The 18,413-nt window shown below is 34.8% G+C and overlaps 1 protein-coding gene and 1 pseudogene across 1 annotated transcript in view; one reads left to right on the top strand and one right to left on the bottom strand.

The window, feature by feature from the left end:
• CEP290 (centrosomal protein 290) overlaps positions 1-18,114 on the bottom strand; it is a 122,641-nt gene extending 104,527 nt beyond the window's left edge. Inside the window, 7 exon segments of the mRNA XM_031940152.1 lie at positions 458-511; positions 2,130-2,273; positions 9,268-9,314; positions 9,624-9,693; positions 13,737-13,814; positions 14,170-14,294; positions 17,870-18,114. Of these exon segments, the coding sequence (XP_031796012.1) occupies positions 458-511; positions 2,130-2,273; positions 9,268-9,314; positions 9,624-9,693; positions 13,737-13,814; positions 14,170-14,265 (489 nt within the window). The 5' untranslated portion in view covers positions 14,266-14,294; positions 17,870-18,114.
• LOC105750784 lies at positions 14,380-16,580 on the top strand (annotated as a pseudogene).
• Positions 18,115-18,413: the final 299 nt, after the last annotated feature.

The following is an 18,413-nucleotide window of genomic DNA, read 5'->3' as shown; positions in this document are numbered from 1 at the left end:
AATATTAGTTATTAAAGAAAACAAGTAAAAGATGACTGTCTACCTTAAAGACAGATTAAATAAATACTAAAAACAACAATTAAAATATTTTCAAAATTGGGAGAATTTAAGCAACTGTAACTTTTAATTTTAACAGTGGATAAATTGAGCTAATAACATAAGTTTGAGCATATGGTTAGCCTGTCATCATAGAAATTACCATATAATAATCAATTCATAAGTAAATATCTATTTATTACTGAGAGTTGACAGATTTATTATCTCCATTTCTCACCTTATTTCTAAGTCTTTGAGAAAAGTTCAAATAAAAAAAATTAAATTCAAAAGAACAAGTGCTTAGACTACATGTCTTAAAAACAATCTGAGTTGAATGAGGTACTCCTAATTATTAACTTTGTAGGATTACCAACTATAAACATATAAAATGATGTCACATTTATCTATTTATTTTACCAACCTCTCTCCTTAATTTGCTGTTTTCATTTTCTGCCTCTTCGTTACGAAGAGCCAACTAGAATGATAAAAAAGGTATTTATAAAATAAACTAAAATTAAAAGTTAGAAGCAATTTCATTAGGAAAATTACAGTAGTAACCTTATCAAACTGAAATAAAATTCTCTTTTAAAAAACAATCAATTCTCACATCATGACTTCAATTCTCTCTGAAATATGAATATTAAACTGAATCTTTTGGAAACCACTTAGGAAATAGATGAAGTAAATAAACAGAAGAACTACAAGGATAGGGGGAAATGTGTATGTGTATATATACTTTTTTTGCTAGGGAAATTAAAATAAATAACTGAAATGATTAGCTTTTAAGTTTAAGATCTACTATTATCTGCTAAACCTCAAATACGTTTTAACTCTGAATCAACATTAACTAAGGAAATAGCATTACTTAAAAGTGACATGGCTTCACTTGCAGTTCTTCTATCATACTAACTAAATGAGCAAATTGCTATATTGTGATATAACATACAATGATTATATATGATTATAATATAATATATAATGTTATGATTATAATAACAGTGAATCTTGTTTCTCATTCTCTAGAAGCCTCCATTATAGGCTCTAGAGAATAAGAAAATATTCCTACTCAACACTTCTTTTTTTCTTTCTCTCTGACCAGAGACAAGATCCCAAGTGCTCATCAATGTGCTGCTAGCCCAACTGGAATAATTGAATTAGCTACTAAGAGTGAAAACCTCTAGAAAGGACAAAAGTCATGAATCACTATGGTTAGTGGTGTATATGTCAAAGATGCTCCCCTAACACTGTCACCCACTCTGCTTTGTGTAAGCATTATATCAGGTTTTATAATAATTGCAGGAGGGGCTACATTTGTGATGCTACCAGACATAGTCACCCTAAATGAGATGAAGATATGACCAAGATATGGGCACAAAGTAGAAGGCGAGTATTTTTGCAATCAGTCATGTGATTTCAACTCTCCAAAAGAATGCTAAAACACAGACTGCTCTAGGACCTACATCAATCACAGTATAAGAGGGAAGCACAGAGCTCAACAATATCTTAAACAAATATAATACTACAAGTGAGTCCTCCTTTACCATAAATAGTAAATTGGATCATTAATGGTCATCAGTAAAACCACATACTCTTTAGTCACTTACATAGTAAATAAAGTGCTTTACAAATATGGTCTCATTGTTCTCTTTATAAAATCCCAGGGGACACAAGGCTCCCCATCTTACCAATGAAGACAATGAAGCAATTAGCTAAAAGGCTTGCTTAAGAGTCCTATGGCTAGCAAAGTTCTGAAGCAGAATTAGGAACTCAGGTATTCCCAATGCCAAGACTGTCCTTTATATATTTTTATATAATTCCCAATATACTTATTTTAAAAATAACAATGTTATACATTGATTAACTCCATTTAAACAGATAAGGAAACCAAGTTTCAGAAATATTATGTGACAGCCCAGGGTTACAGAGCTACTGCCAGTGTAAGGATTCAAATTCAGATCTTCTGATTCCAAAATCAGCTTTCTTTGTATACACGCCTGTCTCTCAAGGGAAACATCATCAATATATCCTATATAAGTGCCAAGGAAAGCCAGACTTCAGAGAAAGATAAAGAATGAAAATGAAAGGCTCTTTACTTGTTCGTTGATTTTTTTCTCTTTTTCCATTTCTTTTTCCATATCTTCTAATTCTCTGTCTTTCTGCTCCAGTTGTTTTTCTAGCTCACGAATTTCATCTCGTAAAAACCGTGTATCCCGACCTCCTGCAGACTGCTGTGCCATCTTATAACAAAATAAAAATGTATTTGCCTGAATACAATTCTCTTGTCATTATCAAATCAGATTTTATTTGATCAATCAAAAGAATTTCAAAATCTAAAATGATAGAAATTAAGATAAAAAGTAATTTAAAATTTTCACCTATTTTAGTGACTATACTTAAACTCCTATTAATTTAGCAGACTTTTTTAGAATTTTTAAATAGTAGTTTATTTTTCCAAATACAAAAAGATAGTTTTCAACTTTCATCTTCGTAAAACCTTGCATTATAAAATTTTCTTCCTCTTTTCCTTCTATCTCCTCCCCAAGACAATAAGCAATAGGATATAGATTAAACATATGCAATTCTTTTAAACATATTTTCATATGTCATGTTACACAAGAAAAAAATCACACTAAAAGTAGGAAAAAACCACAAGAAAGGGAAAATAAAGCAAACAAGCAACAGTCATTACAACAAAAGGTGAAAATACTATGAAGATGAAAATACTATGCTTTGATTTGATTTGATGAGGTTGTCTCCATGATTCTTCCTCTGGATGTGGATGGCACTTTCCATCACAAGTCTATTGGAATTAGCAAACTATTTTAAAATAAAGTCTTTGCTTAAAAGCCACTGTTTTTTTTTTTTTTCTCATTTTTTTTTATTATAGTTTTTTATTTACAAGATATATTCATAGGTAATTTTTCAGCATTGACAGTTGCAAATCCTTTTGTTCCAACTTTTTCCCTCCTTCTCTCCCCCCCTTCTCCCCAGATGGCAAGGTTGACCAATACATGTTAAATATGTTAAAGTATAAGTTAAATATAATACATGTATACATGTCCAAACAGTTATTTTACTGTATAAAAAGAGTCAGACTTTGAAATAGTGTACAGTTACATGTGAATGAAATAAAAAATGCAGGTGGACAAAAATAGAGGGATTGGGAATCCTAAGAAGTGGTTCATAGTCATCTCCCAGAGTTCTTTTGCTAGGTGTAGCTGGTTCAGTTCATTACTGCTATATTGGAACTGATTTGATTCATCTCATTGTTGAAGGGCCGGTCCATCAAATTGATCATCATATAGTATTGTTGTTTAGGTACATAATGATCTTTTCCTGCTCATTTTCATAGCATCAGTTCATGTAAAGTCTCTCAGGCCTTTCTGAAATTATCCTTGGGTCATTTCTTACAGAACAATAATTTCCATAATAATTTCATATACCAAGGTAATAAACCCATTCTGCAATTGATGGGCATCCCTCGGTTTCCAGTTTCTGGCTACTACAAAAGGGCTTCCACAAACTTTTCTTGGAAATACAGGTCCCTTTCCCTTCTTTAAAAATCTCTTTTGGGAATATAAGCCCAATAAGTAACACTGCTGGGTCAAAGGGTATGCAGTTTGAACTTTTTGAGCATAGTTCCAATTGCTCTCCAGAATGGCTAGATGTGTTCAAATTCCAAACCCTTATCTGTTCCCAGTTTTCCCTCCAATCCCCTAATATTTTGCATTATCTTTTCCCTGTCATTCTAGAATCCAACAGATGTGTGGTATCTCAGAGTTGTCTTAATTTGCATTTCTCTAATTAATAATGACTGGGAGCATCTTTTCATATGCCTAGAAATAATTTCAATTTCTTCGTCTGAGAATTGTCTGTTCATATCCTTTGACCATTTATCAATTAGAGAATGGCTTGATTTCCTATAAATAAGAGTCAATTTTCTATATATTTTGGAAACAAGGCCTTTATCAGAACCTTTGACTGTAAAAATGTTTTCCCAGTTTATTGCTTCCCTATTAATTTTATCTGCATTAGTTTTAGTTGTACAAAAAATTTTCAATTTGATATAACCAAATTTTTATATTTTGTGATCAATAATGATCTCTAGTTCTTCTTTAGTCATAAATTCCTTCCTCTTCCACAGGTCTGAGAGGTAAACTATCCTATGCTCTTCCAATTTTTTAATCTAAATTTCTTTATCTGGGTCATGAACCCATTTTGACCTTATCTTGGTTAAATTTTAGGTGGGTTAATACCTTTTCTTTAAATACTAATTTCCAATTTTCCCCAAATTTTTGTAAACATTGATTCTTATCCCAAAAGCTGGGATCTTTTGGGTTTTATCAAACACTAAATTATTAAATTTATTGGCTGTTTTGTCCTTTAACCTCCCTATTCCACTGATCAATAGTCTTTTCAACCAATCCAAATGGTTTTTTAACCCTCTTTTAATTTTAGATCTTTTAAGCTAGGCCACCTTCATTTGACTTTTTTTTTCATTAATTTTCTTGAAATTCTTGACCTTTTGTTTTCCATATGAACTTTGTTGTTTATTTTTTAGATCATTAAAATAGTTTTTTGGAATTTGATATAAATAAATAAGATGGTTTAGGTAGTTTTCCATCTTTATTATATTTCTAACATTCAAAGAATATTTAATATTTTTCCAATTGGTTGATCTGACTTTATTTTTTGGAAAGTGTTTTGTTATTTTTATATAGTTTCTAATTTTCCCTTGGTAGATAGATTCCTAAATATTTTATACTATAAGTAGTAACTTTAAATGGAATTTCTCTTTGTAACTCTAACTGTTGGATTTTGTTAGTGATACATAAAATGTTTGATGACTTATGTGGGTTTATTTGCATCCTGCAACTTTGCTAAAGGTGTAAGATTGTTTCTAATAGCTTTTATTAGAATCTCTGGGGGTTTCTAAGTATACCATCATATCATTAGCAAAAGGGTGATAATTTCTTTCCTCATTCCTTACTCTAATTTCTTAAATTTCTTTCTCAGCTCTTTTAAAGCTAGCATTTCTAATACAATATTGAATAGTAATGGGTGATAGTGGGCCCTTGTTTCCTCCTGATCTTTTAAAGGAAATGGTTTCAAGTTTATCCCCATTACATTAATTCTTACTACTGGTTTTAAATGGATGCTACTGATTATTTTAAGGAAAAGACTATTTTTCCTATACTCTCAAGTTTTTAATAAAATGGATTTTGGATTTTTAATCAAATGCTTTTTCAAATTCTGAGAGATGATCCATAAGGTTTTTTTTAATTTGGTTATTAATATGGTTAATTATACTAATAGTTTTTCCCTAAATTGAAAGCCCTGTATTTCCTGGTATAAATCCTACTTTCTTGGTGTATTATCCCGGGGATGATTTTCTGAATCTTTTTGCTAATATTTTTATTTTAAGATTTTAATCAGTTTTCATTAGGGAGACTGGTCATAATTTTCTTTTCTGTTTTTCAACTTAATTACCTGGTTTAGGTATCAGTATATGTCATTTATAAAAGGAATTTGGTAGGTCTCCTTCATTTCCCTATTTTTCAAATAGTTTATATGGCATTGTGGCTAATTTTCTTTAAATGTTTGGTGTATTCACATGTAAATCCCATTCTGGTCCTAGGATTTTTTTTAGGGGAGTTGATTAATAAACTTTTCTATTTCTTTTTCTGAGATGGGACTATTTAAAATTTTACTTTCCTTTCCTCTGTTAATCTGGGAAGCCTATATTTTTGGAGGTAGTCATCCATTTCACTTAGGTTATCAAATTTTTGGCATAAAAGTTGGGCAAAAGTTAACCCTTTCCTTTATTTAAACCCCTTTTCCCCCTAAAATTTTTTCCTTTTTTTCTAATCAAGATTTCTTTTTAAATAAAAACTCAGTTTTTTTAATTCAATAGTTTTTTTTTTACTTTTGATATTATGAATTTCTCCTTTTAATTTTAGAATTTCAAGTTCAGTATTTGATTGGGGGTTTTTTAGTTAGTCTTTTTATAGCTTAAGTTGCAAGCCCAATTTATTGATTTTGTCATTTTTTTATTTTATGCAAGTAAGCCTCCAAAGATATAAAATTTCCCCTTATTACTGCTTTGGCTGCATCCCACAAATTTTAGTATGATGTCTCACCATTGTCATTATCTTGAGTGAAGTTACTGTGTCTATAATTTTGTTTCATCCAATCATTCTTTAAGATGAGGATTATTTGGTTTCAATTACTTTTTGCTCTATTTACCCTTTTTTTTGAATGTAGTTTTTATTGCATTGTGATCTAAAAAAAGCATTTACTATTTCTTCCTTCCTTCATTTAATTTTTAGGTCTTTATGTACTAATTATGGTCAATTTTGTGAGGTTCCATGAACTGCTGAGGAAGAAAATCTCTTTTCTGTCACCATTCAGTTTTCTCCAAAGATCTATCATATCTAATTTTCTAATTTCTTTTACCTCTTTAATTTCTTTCTTGTTTGTGATTTGTTTTCTAATTCTGAGAGTGCAAGATTGAGATCTCCCATTATTATAGTTTTGCTGTTTATTTATTCTTGCAACTCTCTTAACTTCTCCTTTAGTCAGTTAAATGCTATACCACTTGGTGCATATATGTTTAGTATTGATATTGCTTCATTGTCTATAGTACCCTTTAGCAAGATATAGTTTCCTTCCTTATCTCTTTTAATTAGATCAACTTTTGCTTTTGCTTGATCTGAGATAAGGATGGCTACTCCTGCTTTTATAACTTCACCTGAAGCACAATAGATTCTGCTCCAGCCTTTTACCTTTACTATGCTTGTATCTCCCTGCTTTAAATGTGTTTCCTATAAACAACATATTGTAAGGTTCTGACTTTTGATCCAGTCTTCTATCCGCCTCCACTATATGAGAGAGTTCATCCCATTCACATTTACAGTTAAAATTACTAATTCTGTATTTCCTGCCATCATAATATCCCCAGATTATGCTTTTCTTTTTCTTGCCCCTCCTTACCCCTTTCCTTAGTTAATTATTAAACTTAAGGGCCCCACTTGAGTCACACAGCTCTCCCTCTTTAGGATCCCTCCCTCCTCCCTCTAAATCCCTTCCCCTTTCTTGTTAGCCTCTTTTTCCTTTTCCTTTTTCCTCTTCCACTTTTTAATGAGGTGAAAGAAGATTCTCTATACAACAAATATGTCAATTATTTTCTCTTTGAGCCAACTCTAATAAGAGTAAGATTCACATAATGTTCTAAGTTCTAAGTTCCCTCAGATATGATAGGTTGTGGGATGTAGTTTTCCTCTTTTTATCTCCCCTTTTCCCTTTTTCTGACACTATTTCCTTTCCATTTCTACTTCCCTTTTTTATGTTATATTTGTAAAATCAAATTATATGTGTGGTCTTTATGTATATCACAACAGAAATACAATTCTCAAGAGTTCCGTTTACCTTTTTCTGCTTCTCTTGAATTCTATGGTTAGAGATCAAATTTTTTGTTTAGATCTGGTTTTTTTCTTAGAAACAAATGGAATTCCTGTGTTTCATTAAATGTCTATCTTCTTCCACTGAAGAAAATGCTCAACTTAACTGGGTAGTTTATTCCTGGCTGCATTCCAAGTTCTTTTGCCCCCAGAATTCGATTCCAGAACCTTATCCAATTTGGGGGCGGCTCTTGAACATTATTGTGGCACCTCGGTATTTGAACTGTTTTTTCCTGGCTGCTTGTAATATTTTTTCCTTAGTCTGATAGTTCAGAAATCTGGCCACAATATTCCTTGGAGTTTTTATTTTAGGGTCTTTTTCAGAAGGTGTTCAATGAATTCTCTCAACACTTATTTTACCTTCTGGTTCTATTACATCTGGGGAGTTCTCTTTGATGATTTCCTATAAAAGAGTATGTAGGATTTTTTTTCCATCATAATTTTCAGGAAGTCTAATGATCCTTAGGTTATCTCTCCTAGATATATTTTCCAGGTCTGTTGTTTTTCCAAGTAAATATTTAACATTCTTTTCTAATTTTTCATTTTTTTAATCTTGCTTGACTGATTCTTGATGTCTCAATGAATCAGTCATTTCTATTCATTTAGTTGTAATTTTTAGTGACTTATTTTTTTCATTAGCTTTTTTTACTTCTTTTTCTATATGTCCAATTGAGTTTTAAATGAGTTGTTTTGCTCTACGGAATTTTTTTCCATTTCACTAATTTTTTTAGTGAGTTATTTTCTTTTTCCAATTCACAAATCCTACTTTCTTGGGAATTCTTTCCCTTTTCCAATTCACGAATTCTGTTTCCCTGCACTTCTTGGGAGTTTTTTGCCTTTTCCAATTCACATTTCAGGAAGTTATTGCTCTTTTACATAGCTTCTCTTTCCTTTCTCCATTTTTCTTCTAGTTCTCTTTTAAGGTTTTTAATAGTCTCTTCTAGAAGAGCCTTTTATGTTGGGGACCAACAATTGTCTGCAGACTGTCTGCTATTAGTCTCCTCGGGATTGAAAACCTGCTCTTATTCTGTATAGAAGCTATCAATCGTCCTTTTGATTTTTTTTAAAAGCCTGTAGGGTCTGCCTTCAGGGCCAAGAGGTTACCAGCTTCCTCTGCAGAACAGGGATTGATGTATGGATGGGCAGCAGTCCTGCCAACTTGCTACAAAGAGTAGCAGAAATGGGCGTGCTCTGGGAAAGAGCTTACTCCCATCCCCAATGGGCCTGCACAGCCAAGCTGTGGAAGTGCCCTGCAAAGAACCCTGCTGTCCTGGTTAATGACTGCCCTGGGGCTAGAAGCTTAGAAGTGAAAGTGTCCATGTGGAGCTGTGGGTATTAGTGAAAGCCACTGTTTTTTAAACTGCTTCATGAAACAATCCAAATAATAACTATAAAGAAGTAATAATGGCAAATTTTTATGCTTTACAATATGCATCTCTCAGTAACAGTTATGAAGAAAAATGAAAAATCACCATATTGGTCAAACCTAATTACAGGTTTCAAAGAAAGATTCTTAGTGATTTAGAATCAATCATTAGGATGTTGTGATCTAGAATCAATCACTATAGGTATTGTATTTGTGTTCAATCTTGCTCACTTAACTGTAGATGCCTACACAATTTTGATTAACAATGAAGGTTCTCCCTCAAAAGAAACTGATTTTGCTAAATATGAATGAAGTAAGATTTATGAAACTTTCCAATCAAGAAGAACAGATTTCATATTATTAATAAAGATATGACTAACATAATTGCATGGTAGACATACATACCTCAAGCTCATTTTCCAGTTTCATAACTTTAGTTTTTAATTGATTTTCTGTTGAAAGAAACCAGAACAAATATTTAACTTTATTGAATTTACTAAGGAATACATTTTAAAGTCTATTTCTCTGTCCCCAGAAAAATACATTTTTTTCCCTCAATCATATGAAAATTATCAGAAAAGTTGCTAGTATGAGTTAGCAACACATAGTAAATATTCAAACATAATGCTAAGTCACATTGCATGTGCACATTTTCTGACCCGAATTAAGCCAATTCGTTGTGGACTCTGGGAAATCAATTTCTTTCTCATTATTCAAAGACGCATTATTTATTTTAAACTTTTTTTTTACCAGGTACTTACCAAATTTGGCCTGTTCTTCTCCAGCTTTTTCTACTTCTTCTAAAGCTAATTCTGCCTCTTGGGCTTTCATCTAAACATAACAAAAGGAATATAGCATGACTTGTTATCCACTTTAGAAGGAATGGTTGGGATTCTATTTGACATTTTACTTTACATCCATAAATGATAAGTAACTATATAGCTGCAGAGATAATTTCTTTGGGATATTGTTTAAATCCACTATGCCCCCTTTTCTTTTCACACTACTACATCTTCAAGTCTCAACATTTCCAGCCCAGTCACTGCAGGAGCCTCCAAACATGACGATCTGCCTCTTGTCAGAGTTCTTTCATCCTGATCTAGATACATGTATTGGGATATGCTAATATTTCACAGCTATTTTCTGCCTTTCTGACATCTGAGGGACTTACATGACAAAAAAAGAATTTGAACAAAAGGAAACTTTTCCAGGCAGGTTGATGAGGTTGAGAAGATACCTCTTAGTTTAAGGACCAAGCAGGCTTTTCCTAAGCTCTTATCAGGGTAAAATGTAACTGATGACATTCAGGAAGCAAACTTCCATTGAAATTTTGTATGAATTTGCCTCCAAATGTTAGAGAAAGCTGAGAAACAGTTTACAGGCACTCTCACAACATTATTGAATATTTCTGACAGATCTTACTAAGATGAAAGTAAGAAGACTATAGAGAAGATACATCTATGTCACAATAGGCCATATTTGAATACCTTTTTCTTCTTGCCAGGCCTGGGGCCAAGGGCCAGGACAGACTTCATCAGCTTTTTGTTTGGCAGGTGGCCAGAAGACTATAACTAAGCATCCTCTACAGTAAAGTATAACTCTTCCCTCTTCTGCACACTCCAATATTCTCAATCAATCAACAAACACCTATTAATCACCTACTATTTACAATGTACTGAATTAAAGATTAAGGATATAAAGGATAGCAACAACAGCCCCTACTTTCAGGAAGCTGACATTTTAAGAAACAGCCAAGCCAACAATTTAAGTATAAATAAGATCTATAGTAGGTAGACCTATTAATAAATCTGTCAATCTGTCTATTTAGACATGGTAAATGGGAGTTAATCTCAGAATAAAGGGACTCATAGTGAGGGAGTATAGGAAAGACCTTTTGCAGAAGACAGATTTTGAGCTAGGTCTCAAAAGAAGATAGAGTATCGAATAGGCAGAAGTTTGGAGGGTCCGGGGGGAGGAATGGAGGACAAGGAATATTCCAGTTATGGAGAATAGTAGTGAAAAGACATGGGAATAGTAGCAAGAATACTAGTGTTGCTGACTTAGCTCATATACAAGAAAGTAGAGCATAAGAAAACTGGTGACAGAGAGAGCAACTCAGTTGGGAAGCATTTTAAAATCCAATTAGAAAATTTTAATATTTCTCCTTTCTTCTCATCTTGTTTGGATCTCAGTGCTGTTAAATCATAAACATGACTCCTGGGAATTAAGGATTTATGATGTAATCTTTCTCATCTGTAGAAATGTATTTAGGATTTGTGCTAGAAATTAATTATCCATTCATAGAAGTTATTATGAGTTTAAGTGAGCAAACTATTGCAATGGAAATTATCTTAGTAGCAATCCTCATTAAATTCTTCAGTCTTTTGAAAAGAGGAGTGTGTGAGTGTGTGTGTGTGTGTGTGTGTGTGTGCGCGCTCGTGCATGAGAAAGAGAGAAAAAGAGAGAAAGAGAAAAGGTAATGACTTCCTAATTAAAGCCATCTTGTAAATTAAGGTAATTATGCAACAATAATAGGTGACATTTACATACAATTTGAAATATTACATGTTTTAAAAATATGATCTTATTTGATCCTCTCAATAACCCTATGGGATAGGCCTTAAAAATAAGCTTTGAGATACAAACTGTCTACAAATCCAGAAGATCTGGGAGAGTCACTGGATAATGGCACAAAAACTACCAGAGCCAGAAGACTTGGAGCTAAATCTTCATTTTGAATGTCCTTGGGCACTATGAATCTGTTTCCCCAACTATAAGATGAATGAAGAGACTGGACTAAATAGTTTCAAAAGGCCCTGCTAACTACAAATCCAATGATGATATCACTACTTTATTCTCCTGCTCAAATATATCCTAATTATGGACAGAATAAAATCTAGAGATTCATGGTTCCCCTCAATCTTGTCTCATCTTATCTTATACAAGTTTAACCAAGCCATATACTAACAGCAAACACAACAGTTCTACTTCTAAGATTTGTTACCAAGCACCTCTTCAATATCATCTCCATTCTTCCTCACTTAGCTAAGTCTAATCATCATAAGAAGCAGGGAATATTTCATTTTTTAATCTTTGTATACAGTTTACAAAATAGCACACTGGGTACCTTGTACCACAACCCAAATCCTTTCAAGAGCTCCAGTCTCCAGTGACTTCTCCCCTCCTTTAAACACTTGTAGCCTTTGTCAATATGATGACTGAATCAAATTGGAAAATATTTGTAAAAAGTACTTAGAAGTGGCTGGAACACAGTAAGTGCTCCATAAATATTTACTCCCTTCCCTTCTCTTCCTTCTCTTCTTATCATCAGTATATTTCCAGAGACACTCGGGGAACCTTTAAAATGAATCCTTCTATCTCTCTTTTTTTTTTTTTTCTCTCTAGATGGAATATAAATTCCCCATATTACCTCTTTGTAACCTGAGGATCTAGCATAATGTCTGGGGCCAAACAGTAATTATTAGATTGTGCTTTACAATCTACCAAATCTACAAATTTACAAAATTCATTATCTCTTTTTGTCTAACAATTCTTTCTCTGACCATTGGGTTGCCATCATCTCCCTCCCTTCAAAATGGGTATCTCATATGTTTCTATCTTATTCCTGTCCTTTCTCCCTGTCACTTGGAGATCTCATTCAATTCTAAGGCCTCAATAATCATGTCTACAAAGATCACATGCACATCTTCACCTCTAGTAGCAACATCTTCTCACAGCTTTAGTTCCATATTTACCTACTGACTACATTTCTAGATATTCTAGTAGCACCCCAAGCTCATTAACTTCTCCCTCAAAAGAATTCCTGTCTATCCCCTGCCATTTTTATTTTTATGAAGAATCCCAACAACCTACAGGCATCAAAACTTGACATCAGTTCTCTTTTATTTTCCTTGGTTCTTCACCCCACACCCAATCAACTAACTACCAAGTCCTGTTAATTCTATCTCCACAATGTTCTGGGTTTCCATTCCCTTTTCCACTATTACTGTTGTTGAAAGGTCCTAGTTCAGGTCTTCATTATCTCTTCTGGTCCACAACAATCATCTTTTATGAGCCTTTTTACTTCCATTATCTTCCCTCTGATTTCATATCACTCAAGTAAGCTTCTTAGTATACTTGTCACTTCTTACTCAAAAAACTTTCAATGGCTCCTTCTCGTCTCCCATATAAAACATTCAAGACCCACCATAATCAAACTCCAACCTAATTGTATGTGTTCTTTCCTTATCTTACTTCTCTAATATACTCTTTGTTCCAGCTACACTAGATTATGTACTGCTATCCCTATCTCACTTTCTCCCATCTCCTGGCCTCTATCATATTGTCCCCTGGACTAGGGGTTCTTAAACTTTTTTCACAAACAATCTCTTTTTGCCTGAGAAATGTTTATATGACCCCAAGTATATAGGTATATAAAATAAGTATATAAATCAAATATTTACTGATAATAAACCATAATTTTATGGCCCCCACATTCAGTTATATAACCCGATATGGGATCACAACCCACAGTTGCTAAGAAGCTTTGTCCTAGGCCAAGAATTGATTCTCTCCAAATGTATTCTCCTTATGCAAAATCCATTTTCAAATATTACTCCTACACAATGCTTCCTAGAGCCCTCTTAAGTGGATCTCTTCCACCTCAAATCTTCTTATTACTTTCAAATTCTGCTACTCCATTAATATGTATATATATATGACAGTCTGTCTCCCCACACTTTTATTCCTATTGCCTTGCAAAAGTAGGCATTTAATGAATGCTAATGGGGTTTGAGTTTTATAAATATGTGATAATGTAGATTATACAAAGTATAATTTAAAGACCAGTAAGGATTATTCTGCTTGATACAAACCTTCATTAAAGATTGAGTGATTTGGAAAAGATGAACCACATTTTCTTGATTTTCATCTTTTAAGTCTTTTACTTCAACCTATGTAAACAAAGTAGCAACCATTACTCATTATTCCTTTTATTTTTTAAAATTCACTGTTACTATTATTCTATCCTCTCTTCTCTTGAGACAAAGAAAAACAAAGTAAACAAGCAAAAGTACCCAACATAATAATGGCTTTTGACTGAGTATATAGTATTCTGGGTATACTATTCTCTCACTTCTTCCCTATGGAAGAAGATAGATTTTATTACCACTTAATGGTCTACATAAAACTTAAGTCAATCAAGTATAAAAGTAAAAAGATCCTTCCAGTTCTAACAATTCAGAAGTCCATGACTTTTTAGAGCATTTTACTTTAACCATGAATATTTTAATATATTTTTAAAAATACCTTAGATAGAGAAACCAGTAAATCATCTGCTAATTCTTCTTGGCGAGGCAAATCATCTGGGTTAACTCTCCATAATGTTTTCCAATCCAAAGGCATCTTGATTACTTTCACTGTTGTCTATGGACCTACAATAAATAAATATATATATATATATATATATATATATATATATACATCGATATGTCTACATTAAACATAATGATATAAAACATGGCTAATATAAACAAAGAAAAAAACCAAAACAGCAAAGTGGGTAAAATTCACTAAAGCAAAATTGGAAGAGATCCACTAGAATCAGAAGCAGTTAGGCGCAGTGGAAAAAATGCTGTATTTCAAGTCAGGGGATCTGAGTTCAAATCTTGGCTTTGTCATTTACCAACTGTTATCCTGGATAGGTCATTTAACCTATCTGGGCCTTAATTTCTCAATTGTAAAATGAGAAAGTTGGGCTAAGTGACAGATAAGATCTTTTCTAGCTTTAAATCTCAAGCTTTCTATTGCAGATGTATACTTAATATAACAGTGATTTGAATAAAGAGCCCAATTAAATTTATAAGCTCCAAAAGGAAAAATTATGAGCAATGACAACTACTGGCAAAAATGTGAAGTGATGTTGAGGAAAAATTTCTTAACAATGAGAATTATAATAACAATAACAACAATAGTAATAAGACCAGACTTATTGATCAAGGTAATGTTTGCAAGAAAATGGTGCAAACAGTGAATTCCATTTTTTGCTATAAAAATTTAGCACCTAAATATATAATTGAATATATAATATATAGAGAGTATATATATATATATATATATATATATATATATGTTTTATTCTGAATATATAACATCACAAGACCAGCTAGCTAGAATTGGATTAGAAATCCATTTTCATGGATTAACAGACAATAAATGTCCACATTATATGGACCTCCAAATGTTCAAACTTTCCTAAAATATTCCAAATATGATACTTATTCATAAAATGTTTTTAATAGATGCCACTATCACAAAAATTCATAATCTCTAAACACATGAAACAAAAGGCTTTCAAAACACAGAGACCTGGTTGAATTGCAATCAAATGGAAATGGGACAGGGTACCACCATTTCCTGTTGTCCTAGCCTGTATTACATTTGTACAAATGAGGGTCTGAGGATGTCTACAGAGCACCAGGCAGCTAGACATATAGAGTATCAAGCCTGGAATCACACCTACTGGCTGTGTGACCCTGGGCAATTCATCTAAGCCTGTTTACCTCAGTTTCCCATCTGTAAAATGAGCTGGAAAGAAAATGACAAACCACTCTAGTCAGGGTAAAGAAAACCCCAAGTAAGAAAACACTGAATAAACAACAACCCATTAAGAAGCTAATAATCACAATAATACAAATTCATGTGTTTATAATGGCAAGTTATTTTATTTTATTTTGTTCTTAACAACAACTTTGGCAGGTAGGAAATATTAATGGAATAATTGGATGGGAAACTGAAGCTCAAGCAGCACAGAATTCTTCCCAACTTCAACACTTTTTGCACTCCCACCAGTTGCCTCTCTCTAAAATTTCAGGGGTCCTCAAACTTCTTAAATAGGGGGCCAGTTCACTGTCCCTCAGACTGTGGGAGGGCCAAACTATAGTAAAAACAAAAACTTTGTTTTGTGGGCCTTTAAATAAAGAAACTTCATAGCCCTAGGTGAGGGGGATAATCGTCCTCAGCTGCCGCTTCTGTCTCTTGGCCGTAGTTTGAGGACCCCAGCCTGAGTCTAAATAGTATCCCCAGGGGCAGTTACATCTTCAGGGTGGATGACTCCTGGTAAGAAAAGAGTTAAGAAGATTCCTAATCAGGAGCCATGGGGGAGTGCCTGTCCATCTGGAGAAGGAAAGAACCACTTCTAACAAAGTGGGGGCGGGGGAGGTGCGGACACTCCTCACACTCATGCTTGCACCCTAACCCTGGCATCTGAGGCAGGAGGAGCCCAACATCCCTCCTCCCCACCCCTGGAACCTAGGAGCTGAAGCAGATCCAGAAAGAATTAAGTGATCTGCAGTTTGAACCTCCAGCCCAGTGCTCAGCAGGAACTGTAGGAAATGACCTGTTCCACCAGCAAACAATTATTATGCGACCTCCTAACAGCACATTTCAAGGTGGAGCCTTCTTTCGCGATGCACATTTCCCAACAGACTACCTTTTTAAGCCACCAACATAAATAGCAATGGAAATATTTGTCTTGAAATCCTGAGGTCACAGTGATTACCAGCTCTGACTGTATCAAAAGTTTTGTGGTCCATATGTTCACTACTTTGTGGTCCAAATCTGGTTGACCCCTTAGTACTAGATATTGCACAGATATATAAATCTGACAAGGAAAAAAACATAACAGACATGAGAGAGAATGAACTCAGAGTAAAATCTAGGGTTTTCTTTTCAATATATGAAGTAAATTGAGCACCAGTGAACCCTGAAACATTCTGATTTTTATCTATTTGAAATGTGTTTCTGGAGTAAGACAAAACAAACTTCCAAACATAATCTTAAGACTGTGATTTATCCTTTTATTTATCTTGCAAAAGACATTAATGATTTTTTGACCCATAGTACAGTTGTAAAACAACCATATTACTTTTTGCTGATACTATATGATTTTACATGAGCTACTGTATGTGTTTGTGTAAAATGTCCTCCGTTTTATTTTTTATTGTATAAATTAAATATATTTTATTTACCATGTAAGTAAACTCGTGTGACTTTCTCTTCCTGTGCACCGTATTGACAAAATACAACTGTTATTAATGAAACGAATGAACACTTTAGGCGCCTCCTCTTGCTTAGCATATTCCATAAGACTGATTGCAGATTCTTAAAACTTAACATGATCTTTTACACTAAAATTCTCAGTATGTTGATTATGGAGAAAAACTCGTTTTCATTTTATTGCATATTTGACTTAAATTTTATTGCAATGTGAATTGCGCTGCTAAGGAGGAAGATTTGATTTTTTTTCGTACCCACAGGTAATATAATATTCTCACGGATACTTATTTACTGTAGCTTTTTCCACATAAATAAAACGTTTTTTCTACTTGAAAAAAAAAGAGGATTCCTTATCGAATTAAATCCTGAAGCATTCATTAGGTATCTATTACATGCCAAAACATGGAGCTAAATCTGGAGCAAACAAAAGAAAGCCCCAAGGAGCTCCCAGGATGAGAAGGGGGAAGGTAACCAGCAGAAATAAACAAAGTTACACTCCAGACACAAGCAAGATACTTTGTAACTATTAATGAATGGAAAGGCGACTGTCTCCCAGGGGGCAGAGGTGAGGTGAATAGTCGGGTCCTGGGGGAGGGTCAGTGAAAACAAAACAAGCGGGCTCTCACCTACAGTGATGGGAAGTGGTGGTGGTGATCACTAAATTAAGGGGCAGCTCCCGACCCTGCCCCCCACAGTCCGGGACAAGCATTACTCTGGCCTTCTCTGGAAGACCTCGCGGAGTTAGAGCTACAAGGCATCTTCAGAGACGCCACCGTGATTGTAGAGAGTGACTGAGGCCTCCGCACCTCCCACTCCTCCAGACTGACTCCTAATGCGGGACCTGAGAAGTGGCGTCTAACGGTGGGCGTACGGGTGGCGATTGCGGGGCAGGGAGCATCTAGCGGGGGAAGGGAGGGAGAGTCGGGAGGTCTCCCCGGCTCGCTTCACTGACCAGAGTCTGGAGGTGATGGCGGGAAAGTACCGCAGAGCCCCCGCCCTCCTCTGTCAGTCTAGGACGCCGCTCCCGTGCTGCGTCTCCACCACGGGTCTTCTCCTGAGGAGGGCGGCGGCGGCGGCGACAATTGCTGCTGCTAGGCGACCCGATGGTTCCCACCCAATGGATCTATAAAGCCACCCTCTTCTTACCCCGGCTCGGCCCAGAGTCCCGGATGCTGAGCCTACATTTCACGACTGCGGGACGATGCTTTACGACCCGAGTTCGGAGTGAGGCGACTGGAGGGGACCGGAGAGGAAGTGAGCACTGATGCTCAGAATGCATTGCATACCGGGAAATGTAGTCCTGAGCGAGCACATGGAGCTGGCCAGTTCCCGGCGTGTGGTGCCCTACCTGTGAAGCGTCTGAGGAGTGCCCTGGAGCTTCTCCAGCCCCGCTCCTTGCAGTGGGAAAAGGAGAAGTTTCCCGTGGGACTGGTGTCTAGAGTTGACTTTTCTCGTCTCCTCGGTGGGGGGGACAGGTAATGTAATGCCAAGAAACT

Source organism: Sarcophilus harrisii, chromosome 5 (genome assembly GCF_902635505.1).
Source record: "Sarcophilus harrisii chromosome 5, mSarHar1.11, whole genome shotgun sequence".
NCBI lineage: Eukaryota > Metazoa > Chordata > Mammalia > Dasyuromorphia > Dasyuridae > Sarcophilus > Sarcophilus harrisii.
This window is presented reverse-complemented; position numbering and strand designations above follow the sequence as displayed.